The sequence below is a fragment of the Pseudorasbora parva genome, chromosome 22, assembly GCF_024679245.1.
Source record: "Pseudorasbora parva isolate DD20220531a chromosome 22, ASM2467924v1, whole genome shotgun sequence".
Classification (NCBI taxonomy): Eukaryota; Metazoa; Chordata; class Actinopteri; order Cypriniformes; family Gobionidae; genus Pseudorasbora; species Pseudorasbora parva.
The window spans coordinates 14,753,962-14,778,307 of record NC_090193.1 but is presented as its reverse complement, the minus strand read 5'-3'; the positions used below and the strand labels follow the sequence as shown (position 1 = coordinate 14,778,307).

Genomic DNA, 24,346 nt, shown 5'->3' with positions numbered 1-24,346 from the left:
GGGTGTGTATTTGCCACACAGCTCAGCTGTTTTTCTGTGTGACAATGCGTCGGATAATGCTGGACAAAAAGTTTGTTTTTCTTTTCCTCATCGTAAGTGGCATCTACAACATGTCATTAACATACTCTACATCTGATTTGTGGACCATAAACTTCCATCCGTGTCTTGACTCTGGGATTTATGAACTTTGTCGCTCGCTGGGGATTCTTCGCCGACCACGTTACGTCCATCGCTCTACCAGGCACTTACGCAATGAACATCGCACTACTGCGCACTGCATTCCGTCAATCTGGACCAGTAGATCATAGGACTTTGTCTTCATGTCGTTTAAGAGATACTGCTTCATTAATGTCCCTTGCCAGGGAGAATTGTCACCACTATGAGGTTAAATCTGGTTTGTGCTCATCTCAGAATGTTTCACTACTAAATTGCCGTTCAGTGACTGAAAAAACTTCCCTACTCAATGATATAATCACTGATACTAAACTGGACATGTTGCTTCTCACAGAAACCTGGCAGTGTTAAATCTGTTGATCCACTGTCATTCTCAGAATCTATTAGGGCATCTTCTCTGTCTTCTTACTCTGATTTATCTTGTCCTTCTGCTGTTCTCTCAGCTTATAACTCTGCTATCTCTGAAGGCTTAGACAATCAAGCCCCTATGTTAACTAAGCTGGTCCCTAATTTTCATACATAACCATCACCATCACCATCAATCAACTTTATTTATATAGTGCTTTTACAATGATGATTGTTTCAAAGCAGCTTCACAGTGTTAAACAGGACAATATTGCAACAAAATTTAATTTGGTCGTTCTGGAGAAAACAGTGTTTATCAGCTTATTTTAATTTATCATAGAGATTTATCATAGAACAATGTTGGCAGATCAGTATTATTGTTTATTGAATTAAATAATACCTAATTAATTAATTTTATTTGTATATTTAGTTGAATAATTTGGATCATAATTTTAGTGTCCCCAACTGAGCAAGCCAAGCCAAAGGCGACAGTGGCAAGGAACCAAAACTCCACCAGGGCATGAGGAGAAAAATAAATCTTGGGAGAAACCAGGCTCAGTGGGGGTGCCAGTTCTCCTATGGCCTATTATCAAACAGTGTATGATTATTATTCTGGCAACCTTACAGGTCAGACATCATATTAGATTGGAATATTCAACATTTCTGGGTATCACGCAAGAGACAGGTTTATTGAGGATGACGTGCCAGTGTGGCAACTTCAGAGGAGACACAAATTGACACGGTTTTAGCAGACACTCCAGGATGTGTTGGTCATGTTCAGACGCAGGTCCACCATTCGATCCGGACACAGTCCGGATCCTGCCGACTGCAGTAAACCTCGGAATAAACAGAGACTAACATTAGTGTGGATGCCACTCTTTTTTGTCTGCAGAGAAAAAGGGAGAGAAAAGTTAGGAGCTTGTAGGAGCAGCCCACCAAACAGAGCCGCCTTTAACTGAGTGAAAGCCTGCTGGCACTGCTCCATCCACCGAACTGTATCTGGTTCTTCCTTTTTAGTTAGATCAGTCAGCGGGCTGGCAAGGTCCGAATAATTAGGTAAAAACCACCTATAATATCCCGCCAGCTCCAGGAACTGTCTAACCTCCTTTTTGGTCTTGGGTCTTGGGCAGGCCGCAACCGCTGCGGTCTTATTAATTTGGGGACGCACCTGCCCATGACCCAAGTGGAAGCCCAGATTTCTTACTTCCACCCAACCAATTGCACACTTCTTCGGGTTGGCCGTGAGCCCCGCCCTTCTCAGCGACCTGAGGACTGCTCGCAAATACTGCATATGACGCTGTCAATCACCACTATAAATGATGAAATCATCTAGATAGGCAGCGGCATATGCAGCATGCGGCCGAAGAATTCGTTCCATCAGGCACTGAAAAGTCGTGGGTGCCCTGAACAGCCTGAAAGGAAGTGTAACGAATTGGTGCAATACAAACGGCGTGGTAAAAGCGTTTTTTTCTTTGGTTAATGGAGACAAGGGGATCTGCCAGTAACCCTTTGTCAAGTCAAATAAAAACGAGCAGTACCCACCGGATCAAGCAATTCGTCAATCCGTGGCATGGGATATGCATCAAATTTCGACACCGCGTTGACTTTTCTGTAATCCACGCAGAACCAGACCGAGCCGTCAGGTTTTGGAACCCAAACGATCGGGCTCGCCCAGTCACTGTTGGATTCTTCTATAACCCCCATCTCTAGCATTCCCTCTAATTCTGCCTGAACCACTTTTTTCTTGTGTTCAGGCAATCTATATGGTGGGCTGCGTACAACCACGCCCGGCTCGGTCTCAACGCGGTGTTGGATGAGGTCTGTCCGACCCGGTAGGGGAGAGCGAAATTATACAACCTGAATCCAAAAACCAAAGCTTGATAAGTACCCCCTTGATACTCACGGGTAATTGGTACAGGCCAGCCTGATCGGGGGCGGCGTGTCGGGGACCCGGACCAGCGTCCCCACCTCCATCACTGGACACTGATCGATAAAATGTCCGGGGTCCTCGCAGCGCCAGCATGCCGGCCCAGGTTTCCCCGCGGCCCTAGTGGCTGGCAGTGGGGTCGTGAATTGGCTGATGTTGTTCTAGGGTCCAACCGACCCGCTGAAGGATGGCGTGCTTCAGGTCGTCGTAGACCAGGAGATTCTGGACTGGCAGTTGGTGGGCGGCTACCTCCTACCGCCTCGCCGGACAGAAGAGGTAGTAGCCGCATTGGCCAGTCTGTCCGGGGCCATTCCCGATACCCGGCCGCCCGCTCAAACAAGTCGATGAACGCCTCAGGGTCGTCATCGGGACTCATCTTGGCTAACGGCATGGGGACGGCCTAGTCGATGGATTGTCTTTGGGGAATGGCCCGAATCTCCCGGTCCATCCAGCTCCGGACCTTGAAGACCTTGCGGTCTTCATGCTGGGCCGTGAGGAGAGCTTCAAAACGTCAACAGGCCAACGGCCAACAGGTCTTTATTGTGTTCTTGGTGAAGACCGGTGAGCGATTGTATGATGTCGGCAAGTGGGGTCTTCGGCAGAGTTTGCATGGCGACGGCGATCTTCTCCCTTCCCTGGTTTCGGCACCAGTGTAATGAGGTTGAAGAAGAAGAAGGAATGAAGAAGACAGGGGTCGGCTTTGACTGGGACTCGCTCTCTTTATTCAGTCTTTTCAAAACAAATAACAAACACACGTGGGTGTGTGATAACTCAGTTTCTCCACAATGGATCGCTCCTTCTGTGTCAGTCTCTCAGTTTCTGTGCTGAGCACACAAAGTCCCAGTCCAACTCTCTCTCCCGACTCTCTCTCGGCTGCGGCTTAAATGCGCTCTCTCCCTGCCAATTACTGCAATCAGAAACAGGTGTTCATCATCTGTGCTTGACCTACTTACCTGCCGCTCCGCTCTAAGCTCTCTCTCCCGCTGCAGACCTCGCAGAACCACGCCCCCTTTGCCACAATGACGTAATGAGTACATCAGGTGTAATGGGAAGTGTTCCCGGTTCCAGCTGACCTAGTTAATGCAGCCTAACAATCATCTGAATAATAAAAAAAATAAAAATGTTTTATGTGTATGCATATCCCGCTGCAGACCTCGCAGAACCACGCCCCCTTTGCCACAATGACGTAATGAGTACATCAGGTGTAATGGGAAGTGTTCCCGGTTCCAGCTGACCTAGTTAATGCAGCCTAACAATCATCTGAATAATAAAAAAAATAAAAATGTTTTATGTGTATGCCGTAGTAAAGAGATGCATTTTTAGTCTAGATTTAAACTGACAAAGTGTGTCTGCTTCCCGAACAATGCTAGGAAAACTGATCCAGAGTTTAGGTACTAAATAGGAAAAGGATCGACCGCCTGAAGTTGATTTAGATATTCTAGGTATTATCAACTGGCCACAGTTTTGAGACCGCAATAGACGTTATGGAGTATAATGTGTTAAGAGCTTGCTTAAGTACTGGGGAGCTAAACCATTTAGTGCTTTGTAAGTAATTGTCACATGCCTGTCCTGTCTTGTGTGCACATGTGGGTTCTGTCATGTCTTGCATGTGCTACTGTCAACCCCGCCCTTCTTGTTATCTGATTATTGGTTTATTTGCCCCACCTGTTCTCCCTCATTATCTGCCTTGTTTGTTCCCTTTATAATCTCCTTGTGTTTGTCAGTCTGTGTTGGATCCTTGTGTAATGTCTGCGTCTTCCGTCCTCCCCGTGATTCTGTTGGTTTGTTTAAGTTTGTATTTATATTATTCTATTATTTGTTTTTCCCCCTCGTGGGTTTTGTTTTGAGTTTATGTTTTGTTTTTGTAAATAAATCATCTTTTTTCTGCACTTGAGTCCTCGCACCCTTTTCCCTTGTCTGTGACGTGACAGAAGGATCCAACCATAGAGGACTCAGCAAGAGGATTGTTTATTTTTGTTGTTTGCTCTTTGAACTATGGAGCTAACCAGGCACGTACAGGTGATGCGGCAGGTGAACTCTAAATACATCCGCCAACAGGGGGCGGGTGTAAGAGAGTTCGCCTGCAAATTCCTTATTGAGGTGCATCACCTGTACCTCAATGAGACAGAGAAGGCAGAGGTGTTTAACCTCTGCCTGGACATGCCTCTCAGCCCCATGGAGGTTGAGAGAATGGGAACCCCGGACTTTTGGGAGTTTGTGGAACAGCTGGACTCCAGTCCCTCTAGGACCAGGGGCTGGATAGCTCCGGTGGTTCCTGTTCCAGTGGCCCCAGTTCCAGTGGCCCAAGCTCCGGTGGTCTCTAAAAGGAGGAGGAGAAGGAAGGCTCCCTCCGTGCCTGTTCTTGTGGTCCCAGCTCCAGTGGTCCCTGTGCCGGTGGTCCCAGTGCCGGCGGATCGCATGCCGGTGGTCCCAGTACCGGCGGATCGTGTTCCGGTGGTCCCGATTCCGGTGGATCGTGTTCCGGTGGTCCCTGTGCCGGTGGACCGTGTTCCGGTGGTCCCTGTGCCGGTTGTCCCTGTGCCGGTGGATCGTGTTCTGGTGGTCCCTGTGCCGGTGGATCGTGTTCCGGTGGTCCCTGTGCCGGTGGATCGTGTTCCGGTGGTCCCTGTGCCGGTGGATCGTGTTCCGGTGGTCCCTGTGCCGGTGGATCGTGTTCTGGTGGTCCCTATTCCGGTGGATCGTGTTCCGGAGGTCCCTGTACCGGTAGATCGTGTTCCGGTGGTCTCTATTCCGGTGGATCGTGTTCCGGTGGTCCCGATGCCGGTGGTCTCTGTTCCGGTGGATAGTGTTCCGGTGGTCCCTGTGCTGGTGGATCGCATTCCGGTGGACGCCGCTGGGCCGGAGATGCCTCCCAGGCGTCCTGCTCTCACCGCACCTCCCAGGCGTCCTGCTCTCACCGCGCCTCCCAGGCGTCCAGCTCTCACCGCGCCTCCCAGGCGTCCAGCTCTCACCGCGCCTCCCAGGCGTCCAGCTCTCACCGCGCCTCCCAGGCGTCCAGCTCTCACCGCGCCTCCCAGGCGTCCAGCTCTCACCGCGCCTCCCAGGCGTCCAGCTCTCACCGCGCCTCCCAGGCGTCCAGCTCTCACCGCGCCTCCCAGGCGTCCTGCTCTCCGTGCGCCGCTGAGGCGTCCTGCTCTCCGTGCGCCGCTGAGGCGTCCTGCTCTCCGTGCGCCGCTGAGGCGTCCTGCTCTCCGTGCGCCGCTGAGGCGTCCTGCTCTCCGTGCGCCGCTGAGGCGTCCTGCTCTCCGTGCGCCGCTGAGGCGTCCTGCTCTCCGTGCGCCGCTGAGGCGTCCTGCTCTCCGTGCGCCGCTGAGGCGTCCTGCTCTCCGTGCGCCGCTGAGGCGTCCTGCTCTCCGTGCGCCGCTGAGGCGTCCTGCTCTCCGTGCGCCGCTGAGGCGTCCTGCTCTCCGTGCGCCGCTGAGGCGTCCTGCTCTCCGTGCGCCGCTGAGGCGTCCTGCCCTCCGTGCGCCGCTGAGGCGTCCTGCCCTCCGTGCGCCGCTGAGGCGTCCTGCCCTCCGTGCGCCGCTGAGGCGTCCTGCCCTCCGTGCGCCGCTGAGGCGTCCTGCCCTCCGTGCGCCGCTGAGGCGTCCTGCTCTCCGTGCGCCGCTGAGGCGTCCTGCTCTCCGTGCGCCGCCCTGGGTGCCTGAACTTTTTGTTTTCCTCATGTGTCCCTTGTTGACCCCTCCCTTGTCTGTTCCTTCCTTGTCTGTTTCTCCTGTCCCTCCCGTGCCCCCCTGGTCAGTCCCTCCTGTGCCCCCCTGGTCTGTCCCTCCCGTGCCCCCCTGGTCTGTCCCTCTCGTGCCCCCCTGGTCTGTCCCTCCCGTGCCCCCCTGGTCTGTCCCTCCCGTGCCCCCCTGGTCTGTCCCTCCCGTGCCCCCCTGGTCTGCCCTGCCCGTCCCGCCCTGGTCTGTCCCTCCCGTCCCGCCCTGGTCTGTCCCTCCCGCCCCGCCCTGGTCTGTACCTCCCGCCCCGCCCTGGTCTGTCCCTCCCGCCCCGCCCTGGTCTGTCCCTCCCGCCCCGCCCTGGTCTGTCCCTCCCGTCCCTCCCTGGTCTGTCCCGCCCGTCCCTAGTGGAGCGTCTGGTAGCCGCTCCTTAAGGAGGGGGTAATGTCACATGCCTGTCCTGTCTTGTGTGCACATGTGGGTTCTGTCATGTCTTGCATGTGCTACTGTCAACCCCGCCCTTCTTGTTATCTGATTATTGGTTTATTTGCCCCACCTGTTCTCCCTCATTATCTGCCTTGTTTGTTCCCTTTATAATCTCCTTGTGTTTGTCAGTCTGTGTTTGATCCTTGTGTAATGTCTGCGTCTTCCGTCCTCCCCGTGATTCTGTTGGTTTGTTTAAGTTTGTATTTATATTATTCTATTATTTGTTTTTCCCCCTCGTGGGTTTTGTTTTGAGTTTATGTTTTGTTTTTGTAAATAAATCATCTTTTTTCTGCACTTGAGTCCTCGCACCCTTTTCCCTTGTCTGTGACGTGACAGAAATAAGCAGGATTTTAAAATGAATGCAATGTTTAAAGTCCCTGTAAAGGCAATTCTATAAAAAAAATTCTAAAAACATTATAAATGTTAGAAATGTATTGCTAAAACACATTGCAAAGACTGTGAACTGTGAAGTACTAAATTGTGGAGTTAGACCGTTAAACAGTTTTTCACCATTGCTGTGCTCCGGATTTTCTAGGCAGGGCTAAAACGGTGGTTTGATGACACACTGGAGCCTCTGAGCCTGGCCCCGCCCCTATTGTCGATAATGCACTGTAGCCACTGAGGCTCATAACTAGAGTACATTCCCATCAGTTTGCTGCTCAATCACGAGTACTATTAGTTACTATAGCCTACAGTTTGCTAGCTAGTTATGCCTTCGTCGCAGAACCAACAACCGCCTCTGTAGTGATCATTTTACACAGGATAATTTTATAAACTTTCGTCAGAGACAACTGGGATTCTCTGATAATCCGCTGTTACTGGTGAATGGGGCTGAACTGACTATCTCCCGCTTTCATTCTCCCGTCTCGCCGACAGCCGGTGCCGACATCATCCGCAATAACGTTACGTGCCGACCGAGTGGCACCGGCAACCGGCCACCGGAAAAACCGACAGCGTTCGTCTCGCGCAGATGAACCACGGCTCATTCTCCTCTGACACTGTAATTCTCGTGCTTTGATTTATGATGGGAATATGCTGTAAATGCGACCGTTTTTCCCTCTGTCCCAAAAACCCATGCATATAACATGTTGTATAGGTAGTTTACATGATAAAAGTAACCTTAATATGCCTCTGTATAATATAATAATTTGTGTGATTATTAACGGTGATTATTATTAGTATACTGTGTGAATGCTCTAATCTGTTAACATGGGCTCTGAAAAAAAAACACGTGCTGCTTACGTGCTGCTTACGCCCTGCTAACGCGTGCAGTTTGAAACCGGCCTTAGTTTGTTTCTGGCTATGGAGAATAGACCGTAAAAAAATACTGGAGGCTCAAACATGTATGCCATTTGAGGGATGCGGATGTAGCTTTCCCACGAGTGGGGGTGGTTTCGGCTTAGCCAGCGGACACGCCCCCAGCGTTTAAGAGCAGAGAATATTGCTCGTTTTTTCAAAATTTTGATCTCTTTTATTTACTTGGCGACTTTTACTATCATTCAAATTTGGCTGGGTGATTAGTAACATATTTTTCTGTGGTGTGACAAACTCAGATCACATACTTAATTTTGACTTTACAGGGTCTTTAATAGGGAGCCACTGCAGTGTTGACACAACTGGGCTAATATGTTCGTACTTCCTGGTTTGTTTGTTTATTAAAGGCACAATATGTAATGTTTCAGCATTAAAAATATAAAAGATCACTATATCTATGTTATATATTTTTTAAAGTTGTGTGTTTACATTATCCCGACAGTTCCAATTAACTTCTAAATCCAGAGAAATTAATATTTTAATTCGAAGACACGGACCGTGTCTTTATTTCCGTTATGTCGCCCGTCTTTCACGTCATATCCACGTTTGCGTCTTGCTTCCTGCGAACTCGGCGGAACCGCCAAACTCAAAGAGGAACACTGACAGTATAAGGGGAACACCCGTATAAAAAAGTCTGTATGATAATGGATCATGACTACTCTTTGCCTGTACGTTTTGCCAGCTCAACAAAGCGCAAACGTACGGGTGAAAAAAATGACCCGAGAAGATTTTGGGACAGTAGAAGAAGCAAGAGACGTGTAAACCTTGGAGAAGCCTTTGAAAGATGGCGAAATCTTCGTGACAAGCTCGGACTGCAGAGAGATATGCTGATCTCGCTTTCGTTTTAATAAACAGGTCATTTAAGTAACCATTCAGCTAACATAATAATCATATAATCATAACATGCTGTATGTTTGCATATTGCATAGCGATCTTGACCACATTGAGACGCGTTTAGCTGAATGCGTAACGTTATACATTTTGTATCGGCTTTTCAAACAGGCGGATTCTGTGTTTTTGGAGACTGAAAGAGCTATTTTTTTAAAAACTGATTCAAAAGTATTTCTATCCGTATATTTGGTGACACGATGATGTCATGTGTAAAACGCAGATGGACGAGCTATTATTGGTTTTATATGTAGCTGGAGAAAGTAACGCTAGCTTCATAAGGTAATATGCCACTATCTTGGTCAATTAATATAAGGTGACCGTCACTTTTATCATATGTTAATACTAGCTACATAAAATATTGATTTAATAATGATCTACTTATTCATATATCTCTGAGTTCCAAAATAAATGTTTATTAGAATGATTGATGAACGTGGGGAGCGACACAGCGCGTGTTCCAATAAACAACAGCTGGTGCTGGTTCTCTCATTTACTATGTTTAATGTTGGTAACGTTAATGATAAACTAAATTGAAATTTATTTCCTTATTGAACAGTTGATATACAGAATGTTCGACAATCGCGGATGCCATGTCAATATATCTATAATTTGAGTAACTCAAATTATGATGCGCGGTTAATATGTCAACATAGCCTACCAACTTATAGGTATGTTATATAGCGACCGCCCGCACAACATTCTGTCTCACACATTAGCTAACGTTACTGATAAGTTTGTTAAGTAACGGTAGCTCGCTGCTATTTCATTAGATTGACATTACATAAAGTGAAAAGCCGTAACTAAACTTAACAATAATAGAGATGTAATGTAACAATTACCTTGTCAGTGAACATGTTTTCTGCTGGAGATGCCAGATTCGCTGGTTGACAGTGGCAATAATGACAACAACTCCCATGAGCCCACGCACTTTCCCGACGTCACCAAAGTACGTCAGTTGTTATTATTTTGAATGAGTGACCCCTAGTGGCCAAAAGTTGCATACTGCACGTTTAAGCGAGCAGGGCAACCACCCAGTAGAGCAATACAATAATCTAGCCTTGTGCTCATGAACGCACGTACTAACTGTTCAGCATTTTGGGTCGAAAGTATGTGCCGTAGTTTAGATATATTTTTAAGATGGTAGAATGCAGTTTTACAGAGGCTAAAAACGTGGCTTTCAAATTAAAGATTGGTATCAAACATCAGACCATCAAACCTGAGCTCCGACTCATTAAACAAACAGACGCCTCGAGCGCCAATATGCATTAACACGATTTCTGTGCCCACCAATTGAATTACAAATTAGCTCTCAATAACACACACAAAAGCCCCGTTTCCACCACAGGAACTTTACCCAGGAACCAGGAACTTTGGGTGGTACTCGGTGTGTTTAGACCGCAGGAACCAGGGTCTAAATGAAGTTCCGGGTAAATATTTCCCCCTCCAAACGGCCCTGCTCGCGAGGTAGTACTTTTTCAAAGTTCAGGAACTTTCGAGGGCGGGACTTGGGCGCTGAACATGCTGATTGGTTCAGCTCACGCAGCATTTTATTTCAACTGGCATTTTTAAAAGTCTTTTGAGAGGTTCGGTCTACGTTCAGTAAATATCAGTCTTGCTCTCTGTCTGATGGCGCGCGTTCGTCTCAGCCATCTCACGATCAATGTCTGTAATAGCTGATAATAATATACATTGTCATTTTAAATCTAGCTTTACAAGCTTTCTGAATATGCTGCTGAATCTGCATATTAGTGCTCTTTTCTGTCGTTGTTAATTACCTCTTAGTAAACCTATACATAACCAGCAAAAGCAGCACAGCTTGAATCTCTTCCATACTCGTTATTAATTTTTTTTCACCATGTAAACGACCTGACCGATTACTTTTAAGTGTGAGTCCTTACATAACGTAACAGCGCGCGCCACGCTCATGTTGACAAGAGAGTAAAGTTAATTTTTCTGAGGGGTAAACTTTTTATTTCGTAAGTTATGAAGATAATGGAGTAATGACACAGCGTATATTGCCCCAGGCAGTTTTTACTTTAACTGTGCCTGACAGAAGAATTATTTTTTTCTGAGATGATTATTACACTTTACAACAAATAAATAGCTTATATAATGCCGTTAAAAGTTGCTATGTCCACAGTTAACACATTCCAGCTACTGGAGAAAACAGCGTTGACATTTTTGATGCGGCAGACAAACTGCATGTCACAAAATGATTGCGATTGAAAGTCATCACATGTAAACACCAGATCGGTTTAGATAACGTCTCATGTAAGCAGTCCACTAAATCTTTCAATCAGTACACACAAAAATTATTATTGTCCGACACTGACTTGGAGGAGCAGTCGCGCACAGTCCTACATCACCGGACTAATTTGCCTAATCTTCTCGGAACTTTAGATCGCGGTCGAAACGCAGACAGTTGCAGGTCTGGGGGGGAGAAAAGTTTCTGTAAAAAAGTTCCTGGTACAAATTGTTCCGGGTAATTTTGGTGGAAACGGGGCTAAAGAATACTATGCCTCTATAATCAACACTGCTAAATGTCAACCAAAGACATTATTTTTAACTGTTAACAAACTTCTCGACCCATCATCACATATCATTGCTGGCTCAATTGACCTCTGCAACTCATTCTTCCACTTCTTGTAAATAAGATAAAATCCATCTATGAAACATTTTCACCTAACTCATCTGAAGTCTTCTCTACCTGGTCCTCATCACCGCCCATAAAACACACCGTCTCTAGCTTTACACCCACCAATATACGTCGACTGTTAGCGAACTAATTGCTCATACCAGCTCATCCACTTCTCGGTTGGATCCAGCACCTACTTCACTTCTCCAAAATAGCCTATCTGCTATCTCTTCTCCTATTGCTCATCTGATCAATTGTTCTTTTTCTTCTGGTTCTGTCCCACTATCACTAAAAACAGGTACGGTCACACCTATTTTAAAGAAACCTGGGCTGGACTCTTAAGTCATGAATAATTTCAGACCTATTGCTAATCTTCCTTTCGTTGCGAAGCTGCTTAAAAAAGTTGTCGCCTCTCAACTATAAGCTCATCTCTCTGTAAACAATCTTCCTGATCCCTTTCAACCAGGCTTTCGGTCGGGCCACAGCACTGAAACAGCATTGGTAAAAATTACTAATGACTTGCTAATGTCATGTCTGCTGATTCTGGTTGTCTTACTATCCTTATCATGCTTGACTTAACTCCTGCTTTTTATACTATATCTCATCATATACTCACATGTCGTCTATCTGCAATCGGCATCACGGGTAGTGCGTTATCCTGGTTCATATTATATCTCACCAATAGACAATTTTTCAATAATATTCAGAACTTCAAATCTTCTCCATGTTCTCTCTCTCTCAGGGTGTTCTTCAAGGCTCTGTTCTTGGACCACTTCTGTTTAATATTTACCTGCTACCATTAGGTCACATTATCCGTAGTCATGGGGCCCGTTCTTCGTACCTCGCTTAATACATCTGAGATAATTTTACAGATCCCAGATCTTTTAATCCTGATAACGGGTCTCTGGCTAATTTGGTTCTTCAAACGAATTTGTAACATTTATAACATTTGACTCTTCACTTACATTTCAAGCTCATATTAGTTCAGTTACTAAGACTGTATTCTACCACCTTCGTAACATCGCAAGACTGCGACCAGCTCTCAGATACCGAAACTCTAATCAATGCTTTAATAACCTCACATCTTGACTACTGTAATTCCCTGCTTATTGGGCTTCTATCGCAATATGTACAAAATTCTGCTAAAATCATCCATCAAGTCAAAAAATCAGACCACATTACCTCTTTGCTTTATAATCTTCATTGGCTACCTGTCTCTGTCGGCATCCAATATAAAATTCTACTGTTAACTTTTAAAAGTCTTCATGCACTTGCTCCCCATTATTTATCTGAGCTTCTGCACTGGTATTCTCCGTTCATCTGATTCAAGACTACTCACTGTACCTCATTTCCGTCTTTCTATCATGGGTGGTAGATCATTCAGTGCTGTGGCCCCGAAACTCTGGAATTCTCTCCCTCTTTCTCTGCACGACACTGTTACTATATCCTCCTTCAAGTCTCAACTAAAAACATATCTTGTTTTACAGAATTTCCAAACTTTCTTTGCTTAGAATTGTTTTTCTCTTCTGTATATTTGTATGTTTATGTTCTACATTGTATATGTATGTCTATTTTGTGTATATTTTGTGTACAGCGACCTTGAGCTTCGGAAAGGGGCTATGTAAATAAAATGTATTATTATTATTATTATTATTATTATTATTAGATATTCATAATTACTCGAAAGATTTGAGTTGTCATGCCAGAGACGGGTTTATTGAGGTATTTATATAAAGACAGACATGGCTGCCATCTAACGGTGTAATAATGTAACTTTCACTGAAGTCCATATCATGGTCACTAACGGACACTATGGTGTTATTTTTACATTTAGAAAAATAATGACACTGACATACAGTACCTGACAACATCTCATCTGACAGTAGAAACTTGGGGCCCTATTTTAATGATCTAATAATAATAATTGGTCTTGAGTGCACAGCACAATAGACTTGGTCGGTGTCGTGTCATAGCTGGGGCATGGGTGTAATGACTCGTCACTTAAAGTGGGATCCATATGCAAGCTTATAACAATGTAGCAGTACAGGCAATGGACAGGCATCAGTAAACACATCAAACAGAGAAGAAGCAAACGTGGTCAATTGGCAGACGAGGTCTGGGCAGGCGGAAAACAGTCACAGGTCCAAAACCGAGCAGAAAGTCACAAAACAGCAGGCAGCAAAGGATCGCAGGTAAAGTACACAAGGTCTCAATAAGCAGGCAAAAACGAAAGAACCGCTCAAAGATGTTTGCTATAGCTAAACAAAACTTTGCAGTGGGGAACAGGAGAGAGCCAGCTTAAATAGACCAGAAGATAGGCTACAGCTGGAATGACTCATCACTGTCAGAAGCAGTGCTGCTTCCAGTTCGTTTTTATCATGCCCTTCACTCGCGAACTTGCCTCCGTCTTGTTCACTCGGATGTGTGTCATTGCTTACATTGCATGAGTGCCCACTACTGGAGGAAACTTTGCAATGGGCTGAATTGGAACGCCCTAAGCCCTTGACCACTTGGAATCCATTATGGAGTTGATTTATTATGTATTTTTTTTCCTTTATGAAATTGTTTAATGCAACATTCTATATGTATATATAGGTTTATTTGGGTTGTTTTAAATATTTTTTTAAATATCATAGAGTTTTTTGTGGTGGGGTAAATTAAACACGATATGCAGTGACGTCACCATCACGTTGCATTGTGGTATATGAAGTTGCCTGAAGTGTACATACCGTATTTCCTCAAATAAAAGCCTGTAGTCAATTAAACGCTGGGCCTCTGATAGTGGCCAGAGGCGTGGTCAGCACGAACAAATAAAGACCGGTCTCAAATAAAGGCCGGGGGAAAAGGTGTGGATAATCTCCTAAATGCCTTTCATTTAATGTGCATTCAAGTTCATCGTAGTGTTCAGTAGGGTTGTGCAGTGACGGCTAACCAACATCACAATGGAGCGCAACCATCCCAACACGGCCACATGTAAACATAGTGTGCTATGTCGTGGAATGTGTGTATCATATGCACGCAAAAAACAGCGTATCATATGCACGCCAAAATGAGTTTTGGTGTATACATTCCACGACATTGCACACTCGTACTATTTATATGCAGCTGATGCCCCGATGCAAGTCTTGCCAGTGCGACACACACTAATCCTGGTCTCTTCCTTAGTTAACCTAAAAACTTTGCAGGGATTGCTCTGTAAATTAATTTGAGAATGTAATGGTTGTGTGTATCTTGTAGCAAAGGGTGAAATCAATATGTACATTGACGATTTGAGGGAAGTATAATATTTTATATAAGACCTTGAAATGGAGCTCTGTGGCGCAGCAGGATTTTGAACAAATTCCTGAGTCGCCGCCGCCGGTGTGTTGAAAACAATGTTCGAATTTTAAAGATGTGGCACTGAGCTTCGCGTCCGGTGTACCCTTCTCTGCATTTAACTTAAAATACAGATTTTTACACAAAATAGGCACAACTAGCCTGCCTCTTAGAAGAAAGATTTTCCCTCACGTGCAACTATAGCACCTAGTCATTAGTTGGGTTAGAAAAATTGCGAAAATAATATTTATTTAAAGAGATATAATAAAATAGAAAGTGCCTAAAAGTACACACCTCTTGTAAGGAAGTGGAATGAAGCTTTTACCCTCACGTGCAACATATAGAAAGCACTGAGTAATGTGGTAAGTAAAATAACACAATTATTGTTTAAGTATAAAAAATAATTATGGAAAGAGTAAAAATAGTAAATAGTAAAATAAAAAGTGTTTAAAAGTGCACAACTATTATTAAGTGGAAGAAAGCTTATCCCTCCTCGCTTCCTCGCTCCTCCGTCCTCCATCCTATGTCCCGGAAACCGATGTAGCTCAGCCATCTTGTAGGAGATCTCAATTCTCTAATTGCACTGCGAGAAAGCAAGGATCGAGGAGTGAGGAGGCTTCCTGAGTAGTCGTGAGCAAGGATACACTGGAGTATCCTTTGCGGAAGTGTTTTATCGACTAAACGTGACGCACGCATTAATTCTCCTCCCCCTTCATATCGTGCCACAGTTTATTCATCATTGTTATTATGTTAACATGTACAAGACACAAATGTTTGTCAAATAACAACAACTGACAGTTGCAGAATTATATCAAAGCACAAGAAAATGAACAAAACAAATAGAGAAAAAATAGAAACTAATACAATGAATAAAAAAGCAGTCAATAACTGGAATTTGTTGTTAATAATAACTGGTAATATTAATTAAAATATAGACAAATGTGGTATTTTGTGGAGGCTGAAGCTCACAATATAAATAGTTATCTCTAATGTTCAAGAATCCTGACTAAATCCACGGTGTCATCATTAATTGATGCCGCTTTGAAGTGACGTTAAAGGGAGCGAGGATATATCATTTCTTGATTCAATTCCTCCATCCTCGCGTCTTTTCCTCGCGTCCTTCCCTCGCATCCTGAAGGGGCGGAGCTAAGGAGCGAGGAAAGGAAGCTAGGAAAGGAAACAAGGATGCACAAATAAGAATTGGGAAGCACCCCATGTCTTAAAGTGGAGTGGAACGCAGCACAGGGCTGATGGGAATTGTAGTGCGGGTGACAGAAAGTCAATAGTCAGGCGAGGGAGCCCTCTGGTGGTTAGAGGAGGGAACCGCAGAATTCGTCCCTGTGACAGTGGGGGAAAACAGACTATTCCCAACAATGGAAATGCATGGAGTTAACCCAGTATAACCTGTGTAGAACCACTTCTGCCGCTTGACAGAGCAATTTTTCAAGAAAAACTGAGCCGTATTGGGTCAGATTGTCCGTACAGTATTTGTGACTGATAAATGACCCAATGGAATTAATGGACAGAGGTGTAATTTTCTCGTCAAAATACATGCTGCTCCCCCAACCCCGTAACAAATATGACATGCCAAATTCATAAATCACCCAGTCTTTCGGTGAAGATGTTAATTTAGTGTTCCTGGATTTAATGGATTAAAATTATCATAAAACTGTCTTGTGCTATGAAATTGAAGTTTTTATGAAAGTGCTGTGTGCAATGCAAAGGGTGTTTGTTTAATATGTTTGGGCAAATATAGAAACATGAAATGTCAAATGTTATTTTAATGCAGTGCCAAGTTTAACAAACATTTGTCAAAAGCCTATAATCCATTTATAAGATGAGCTGTTTGACATCAATGACACAAGTTTAGGTAAAGTTTATCCATCGGTTTCCTTTTCAGTCCTTTCCTTCGACGTACGTCAGAACTGGCCGACGAATTGGGATCTGACTTTAGAGACCAATCCTACTTTGAATGTGTAAAAACGAGCCAATGAAATTTGGCATGCGATCCACGCATTCCACGCTCCGCCCTGCAGCGTGGGTATAAATAGGAAGTGGAATCAGCGCGTGTGTGTAGATCAGCGCTTTCTACTTCATAGCCGAACAGTGTTTTGCTGTGTCTACGAAGAGTGTGGAGAATCGAGTCTCGTGAGAGAAACTGCCAGTGTGAGTGATACGGTGCGTCAGCGAGTGATTGCTTCACGAAAGTGAAACTAAAAGAGCTTGTTGGTTTGGTGGGTGTTTTCCCCCAAACACTAAAAAAAGCCTGTTGGTTCGCCCAGCCCGTGGCAGAGGCAGCATCAAGCTGCTAGCCACACCACCATGTTTGATCATTTTCAGAAAAATTGAATGGCCCTCAGAATATTTAGTTGTATGAATATCTGAACATGCAATAGCATATCAAAAGAAATAACAGAGTCTCTGCTTAAAAAATATATATATATTCTTGCATCATGCATTCTTTTTTTTGTCAACCTTTGACTGTAGGTAAGTTTAATTTAAAAAAGCAACATTTTGAACAAAAAGCTGAGAAAACACTACAGCATGCATGAGCAATGCTTTTATCGCTTGTTTTGCCTGTGATTTGATCCGGAGATTTTGTACCCTTTCAGAAGATGTGTAATAGCGTCCACCTACGGTATAACAGTGAAAACACGGAAAACCGAAACATTCCTTCCGTGGCGGGGAAGTGTTCTCTCATAAATGACAGAAAATTATGTCAAAGGCAGGGAAAGAGTTAAGTCAAATGTTGTTCAATGTAGGATATTGTGCTGTTCAAGAATATGAATTCTTTGCTTTTTATGAGCAGAATCACAAGCATTTTACTGAAACAATGCACAGTAATTATAAGTTATTCTGTCTTTAGGCTGCTATGAAAGCTGTGGTTGCCACAAGCCGCATGCACGAGGGCTCACGGCGGCGGACGGACAGCTGTGAGATGCCCAACACAGACAAGACCTCGCGCCAGAGCAGCATACAGAAGGAAAACACCTTGGATTCTCAAAGAGAGCCGATTCCAATTAAAGAGGGATTTAAGCAGGTTGAGGATGGGGCCTCGAGTCCCTCAAGTCCCCCCCTTCACCCTACCCATAAATCTAAATCTTCTGTTCTATCTGGGCCCATGCCCACTCGCCCACCCCTGATAGCAGATGGACACAGGCAGACCTCTGTCATACTGAAGGCTCCAGTGGTGCGGCCCAGGGTGCCCAAGAAGAGCTGCTCAGTGGATCCCGGAGGCAAACATGAGACTTTGCCAGTAAGCACCACCCCACCCAGTCCCAAGAATCTCAGTAATGGTTTCTCCATGGGTGTTGAGACAGGCGGCAGTACGGCAGAATGTCAGTAGACTGGATGATCTAAATATTTAAATTCTTAAAGAAGACGGAGGGCCTTGTACAAGAAGGAGAGCAGGAGAGATGTTGCTTTAAAAATACACTTAGAATTTCATCTTCTCCTCTTCCATTTTTGCCATGAGATATTTTGATACAGGACGAACACATGATGAGCTGTTTCTTAAAGCTCTTTATAATGAGGCATGTGGATTTCATGACAACTTTAGGTTAGTGGCACAGCGAACAATGTTGCTTTTATCTTTAATAAGATTGTCTCTCACCTGAACTGAAAATATTTTTTTTCTCTTATTTTGCTATCACATGCAAATGTATATACAATCTTATTCTATCTCTAAAGGTAGTCTGGATCACGTATCTGTGATGTTGTGATACTATATATATTTGTATGACTGCTAAATTACCCTATATAAATCTTTATATGTATTTTCCCCCATTTTCATTCACCTTTTTTGTAATTAGCAAACTGCAAAACTGCTTAAAATGTTTTCTAAATTATGTTTTCCCCAGCTCTTCTTCTGCAATTTATTGTCCATCAAATCAAATTGATGTCATTCAGGGTTCCACACTGATGTCAAATTCCCTTCTTTACTTTTGTCATAGTGAAATACAACATCTCACTTCAACATCTGGGAAAGTTTTACGAAAAAACACCTAAACTGCCACTGTACTATAAGACATATTTTATATGAGGTGGAATTAATACAACTAGTACGCTTCTTCCAGACTGTCTACCTCTTTTACTGTACAGGGGCTTCCAACTTCTCAAATAGTAAATTCTGTAGTAATCTACTCTTAGGCTAGAAAGCATGGAAGAATATTTTTCAATGTTGAATGTTGAAGGGCTGTTTTTGTGAACTTTATGTAAGCTAAATTTATCTGCTTATATTAACATGTAGCAGCATCACAACATGTTTCAGTATAGCTGCTTGTCATTTTACTTTATTTCAATCTTTAAAAGAAAGAAAGAAAGAGAAAAAGAAAGAAAGAAAGAAAGAAAGAAAGAAAGAAAGAAAGAAAGAAAGAAAGAAAGAAAGAAAGAAAGAAAGAAAGAAAGAAAGAAAGAAAGAAAGAAAGAAAAGTGCTTTGTACATGCTGCTGACATAAACAGTAGACTGATTAGACATTACTGGAACATTATATGAATAGTAATACTTTGCAGTTAATATTATTAACTTAATAATTGTGTGTTAAATTGCAAGACAGTGTAGATGCTTTTTATGTTTGAGCAGGAGTTTCCATGTTTCAAAGATTAATAAATTGTTTTCAGATGTTTTTCTTGAATTGAGTTTATATGCTTTTTGGTATTGCTCATTTATGCTGACAGTGACATTTATTTATATAATAATATTAGTACAATATTATAATATTAGCTATAATATTAGTACACATTGACCAATAGGCTTTGTGCCGGACGTCACATGTACAAACAGGAAAGCAGATTTCATTGAATCCTTGTCTGAGAAAGTGTTAACGGCCGCTCAAACTGACAGTGATATGGATGTTTACTGTAATCAGTTAACCCAGCTAGTTATGTTTATTGTTGCTGTTTTATTTGATATAAATAGCTATCTAAATGTTAGAGGGAATTGGAAAAAAAGTTCAGATATCAAATGCGATGAACATTGGTTATGCTCATCTTTGCGCGCTCATTTGAAGGAGGCTCTATAAAATGTCTCTATATTTAATAAAGCACATTCAAAATACCTTAACCGGAAGTGATGAGACCTGTTTTACAGAATATGGAATTTTGTTGTGCATAACCCCCATTGTTGAAGCAGCAGAAGAATAGTCTATCAGTTACTTTAATAAGGAGTCAAAAAAGGTAATGACCGCAGTATTTATTTATTTTTTCTTTACTAATTGGCAGATAAATGTAGTTAAACTGTAGGCCACTCAAAAAGAAGGAAGAAAAAAAAACATTATGAAATTATGTAGGCTATTTATTTCCTGGCATGCTTTAAAATGGACCAACTGATTTACTCCTGAGTGTCAATTTTTCTTATTTAAATATTTTTATTTAATTATGAATATTAATTTGTCAGATACTGATAGTAAAATTGATCACAACAAAGGAACAACAGCTGCAATACAAAGTGTTGTAAACAATTACAACATTCCCACTCAAAAAAGCATAATGAAATTTAAAAAGTATTACATTAGAAAAATCAATACCTAAATTTAAATTGAAAAATGAATCTTACTTAAAGTACTTAAATTACAGTTATCTGTTATAGTATCTGAAATTGATTTAATTATTGCATGAATTTGCTTTTCATATTAAACTATGTTATTCCCTAAACTAAGATGAGTTGATAAATACATCTCTTGTATGCATTTAATCACTCTGACATTCTGATAGCATTTAGCTTAGCCCACTAAGCCCATGCCAGTTCATTCACTATGTTACCAAACAGAGATCAAGTTAGACGTGACCAAACACTCCCACGTTTTACCCTATTTAAATACGGTTACACGAATAGCTGAATGACCAAGTATGGTGACACAAAATAAAATGTGGCGCTTTTCTAAGTGGGTTAAAAAGGAGAACTATAATATATGGTGGAATAGCAAAAATCCTCCCTCACATCTCCCCCTCCCCCTATTGACAGAAATGAGAGAGGGAGGGGAAGATGTGAGGAAGGATTTTTCAGGCGTGACTTTTTACTGTGCCGAGTCTAAGTACTCTCAGAAGTGCTATTCCGCCATGCATTATAGCTATCCTTTAAAACCTACGGAAGCCTACTGCGTTCACTTGAGAAAAAAAAAAAATCTACTCTGTTTTTCTGAATTAACAAGTTAATTATCTCAGAATTACGAGAACATTTTTCATGGAAAAAAGTTTTTGCTCTGTTTGTCTGAACTAACAAGTTAATTATCTCAGAATCACAAGATAATTTTTCATGAAAAAAAAGGTTTTGCTCTGTTTTTCTGAATTAACGAGTTAATTATCTCAGAATAATGAGATGCATTTTTCTTGATATAAAATGTATTTGGTCTGTTTTTCTGAATTATTGAATTAATTATCTGAGAATTATGAGATAAGTTTTCATTAAAAAAAGGATTATATATATATATATATATATATATATATATATATATATATATATATATATATATATATATATATATATATATATATATATATATATATATATATATATATTGTTCTGTTTTTCTGAATTAATGAGATCCCTCAAAATACGGCTAAGAGCTCAATTTTAGCTGGATTGCATGGAAATAAACATGTCCTGCCTTTAAAGTATAATCCGGTTTTATTTTACTTTGGGTTTGAGTTATTGGGAAATACTGCTGTCTGTAAGTAATACAAATGGTATTGTTTTTAGTGCGTCAACTTTGTGAGAGACAATCAGGCAATTGTTGAAAATATTCGATCCCATGGAGTGCAATAGCAATGTCAAACAGATCAGAATGTTCTTTCATGCTGTCTTGAGGTGTCTGCGCAAAGTTGACTCACTAAAAACAATTACATTTATATTACTTAAAGACAGCAGTATTTCCCAATGTCTCAAACCAAAAGTAAAATAAAACTGGATTAAACTTGAAAGGCGGGACATGTTTACTTCCATGCAATCCAGCTAAAATAGAGCTCTTACACAGCAAAAACGCCAGTGTTATTTCAACTCCCATAGTGTTAAATTTAACACTTTTCCAGAGTTTATATAATTCTCACCGGTTTAGAGTTAAACTAACACTTTGGATAGTGTTAATATTTTAACTCCATAATAGTGTTAACATTTTAACACCCACAGTGTTGTTTCATAACACCAATGAGAGTATTTTTTACACTAAACATGTGTTACTCCCTTACTCTTAAAGTGTTAAATTAAATCATACAGTGTTATTTTATGACACTTTAAATAGTATTTTTAACTCTGAATCGTGTTACTCCCTTACTCTTTAAATGTTCATTTAAATCATACAGTGTTATTTTATGACACTTTAAATAGTAGTTTTAACTCTGAATCGTGTACTTTTAAAGTGTTAATTTAAACCATTTAGTGTTATTTTATGACACTTTAAAGTGTATTCATGACAGTTGTCTTGCATGCAATGTTCTGAAAATGCTTTTTCACTACATGAAAAAAATACATAAATAAACATAGGAAGAATTAAACTTTTTTAATAGACAAAAACATCCAAGCACAACTGAATTCATTGCACATTTACAAAGAAAATAAGGGAACAATAAAAAGGCCATCATCTCCACCATAAGCACTTTGCAAGTCAAACGGCTTGTAAATTTGAAGACAGTCCGCTTTCATCACATGTTTTTCATCACTTTCAAACACACTGTAGACATGAAAGTGCTCGCTGAAATGGTCAACCATAAGCTTGTTCACTATGAAGTAGATCACACTGTTGACTGTTTTATTCTGCAAAACACAGGCATTTCCTGTTCTGTACCACTGCAAATGACTAACCCGGCTCTGTACTCTACTCCACCAATCTTTACCCAGTTAGTACAGAAGAAGTCTTTTGCTTCAGTGGGGAGGGCTTGGGCAATCATTTTACAATTTTCCTCATTGTCCACATTAAATGTTTTCAAAGGTCCGTACTCAACATGGTTCAAAGGAGATGTTTCCCAATGAGATGCTATGGACATTTGATGTTTTTTGGCAAGTGATACTGTGATGTTCTTGAAGTTTTTAAGTGTGCTTTTGAAAACCCTATGTTTTGCCTCAAACCTCATACTCCACTTATGTATTAACGGCCCAATTTTTTGAATACAAGATGGGTAATGTAACATAAAATGATGTTTAGGAATGAGGTTTCTACCTGGATACAAGTGTCTGAACAAGTCATGATGTTCCATTATTAAATGTTTCAAATGCACAGTCATGCCTAGTGTAACAGATGGAGAGAATATGATGTTGATTATCTGCAGTAAGAGCAACAGCAAAGTCCAGTTCTGGTTTCCTTCTGGCACAATGTCACCAAAAATCAAAGGAATGTTCCTTACCAGACAAAGAGTTTGAATAGAGTTGAGTCCTATATTGTTGCCTATACTGTCCAAGTTGACCCTTGTCGGACGATTTTTGCGCTCCAAGTAGCCATAGTTTAAAAGCATTGATAGGTGACAAAATACCGGGTTTTGGCAAAACATTTTCAGAGAGATATTCAAACAGTAACTTTATCTCATACTGAGCCACCCCTTCAAGTATGTCATGCATTATGTCCAAAGAAAAGTTGTTGCAAACATGAAAGTACTGTAGACTGTTAAGAGTTGAATTCTTCTTTAGACCAAACAGACTGTTTTTGTGGATCTGATTGCAACTCACTGCAGTGCATTTCATAAACCTCTTTTCCACGCAAAATTATCTTTGGGTAATCTTATTTGAAACTGCCTTTATACATCGATAAATGGGGTTCTTCTTACCTTTTAAACTAAATATTCCTGAGGGAAATGTTCTCCCCCACACCCTAACAGTCCGTGAATAAAAAAAAAAAGGCGAAGAATGAATGCTTCACACCAGTTAACGTTAAAACATGGTTTAAATAACGACTAATTGCCTTTATACATTGATACTTTTGGTTCTTACCTTTTAATCTGAATCTCAATCCGACAGTTTTCTTCTGTCGTTAAATTCACTGCCACAAGTGCCACGGTAGCTGAAAAATGAGCGCGAAAAAAACGGATTTGGAAAGTAACTCAAAATTAGTGTATGCTCCTGACTCCTTGAAATGACGCCCCCCACAGAGCTTTTTCAGCACTGCAAGATGTTAAAATAACACACAAATCAACACCCATTCACTCAGAATAATTTACACTGGGAATTTAACTCAGATTAACACTACAAATTTTGCTGTGTAGCAAGATTTTGGGGGATCTCATTAATTCAAAAAAACAGAACAAAATATTTTTTCAAGAAAAAAGTATCTCATAATTCTGAGATAATTAAGTCATTAATTTAGAAAAACAGAGAAAAACTTTTTATTCATGAAAAATTATCTTGTAATTCTGAGACTCAATAATTCAGAAAAACAGAGCAAACATTTTATTTCAAGAAAACAATATCCCATAATTCTGAGCGTCAGAGTGATAAAGTGCACACGCTACGAGAGATGTATGTATCAACTCGTCTTAGTTAAGGGAATAACGTAGATAAATATGGAAAAGCGATAGAGTATCCCTTTAATTGGTTACAGTTGAAAGCCTTGTAAGGGTCGGCGCCATTTAAAGGGGGTGGGAATGTGGGATACA

The 24,346-nt window shown here is 41.9% G+C and overlaps 1 protein-coding gene across 1 annotated transcript in view; it reads left to right on the top strand.

Annotated features, from left to right (window-relative positions):
* The window catches only part of si:ch73-60h1.1 (calcium/calmodulin-dependent protein kinase type IV), a 74,952-nt gene extending 55,548 nt beyond the window's left edge, over positions 1–19,404 (top strand). The window contains exon 11 of the mRNA XM_067431701.1: positions 17,637–19,404. Within this exon, the coding sequence (XP_067287802.1) occupies positions 17,637–18,116 (480 nt within the window). The 3' untranslated portion in view covers positions 18,117–19,404. The remainder of the gene's footprint in view (positions 1–17,636) is intronic.
* Positions 19,405–24,346: the final 4,942 nt, after the last annotated feature.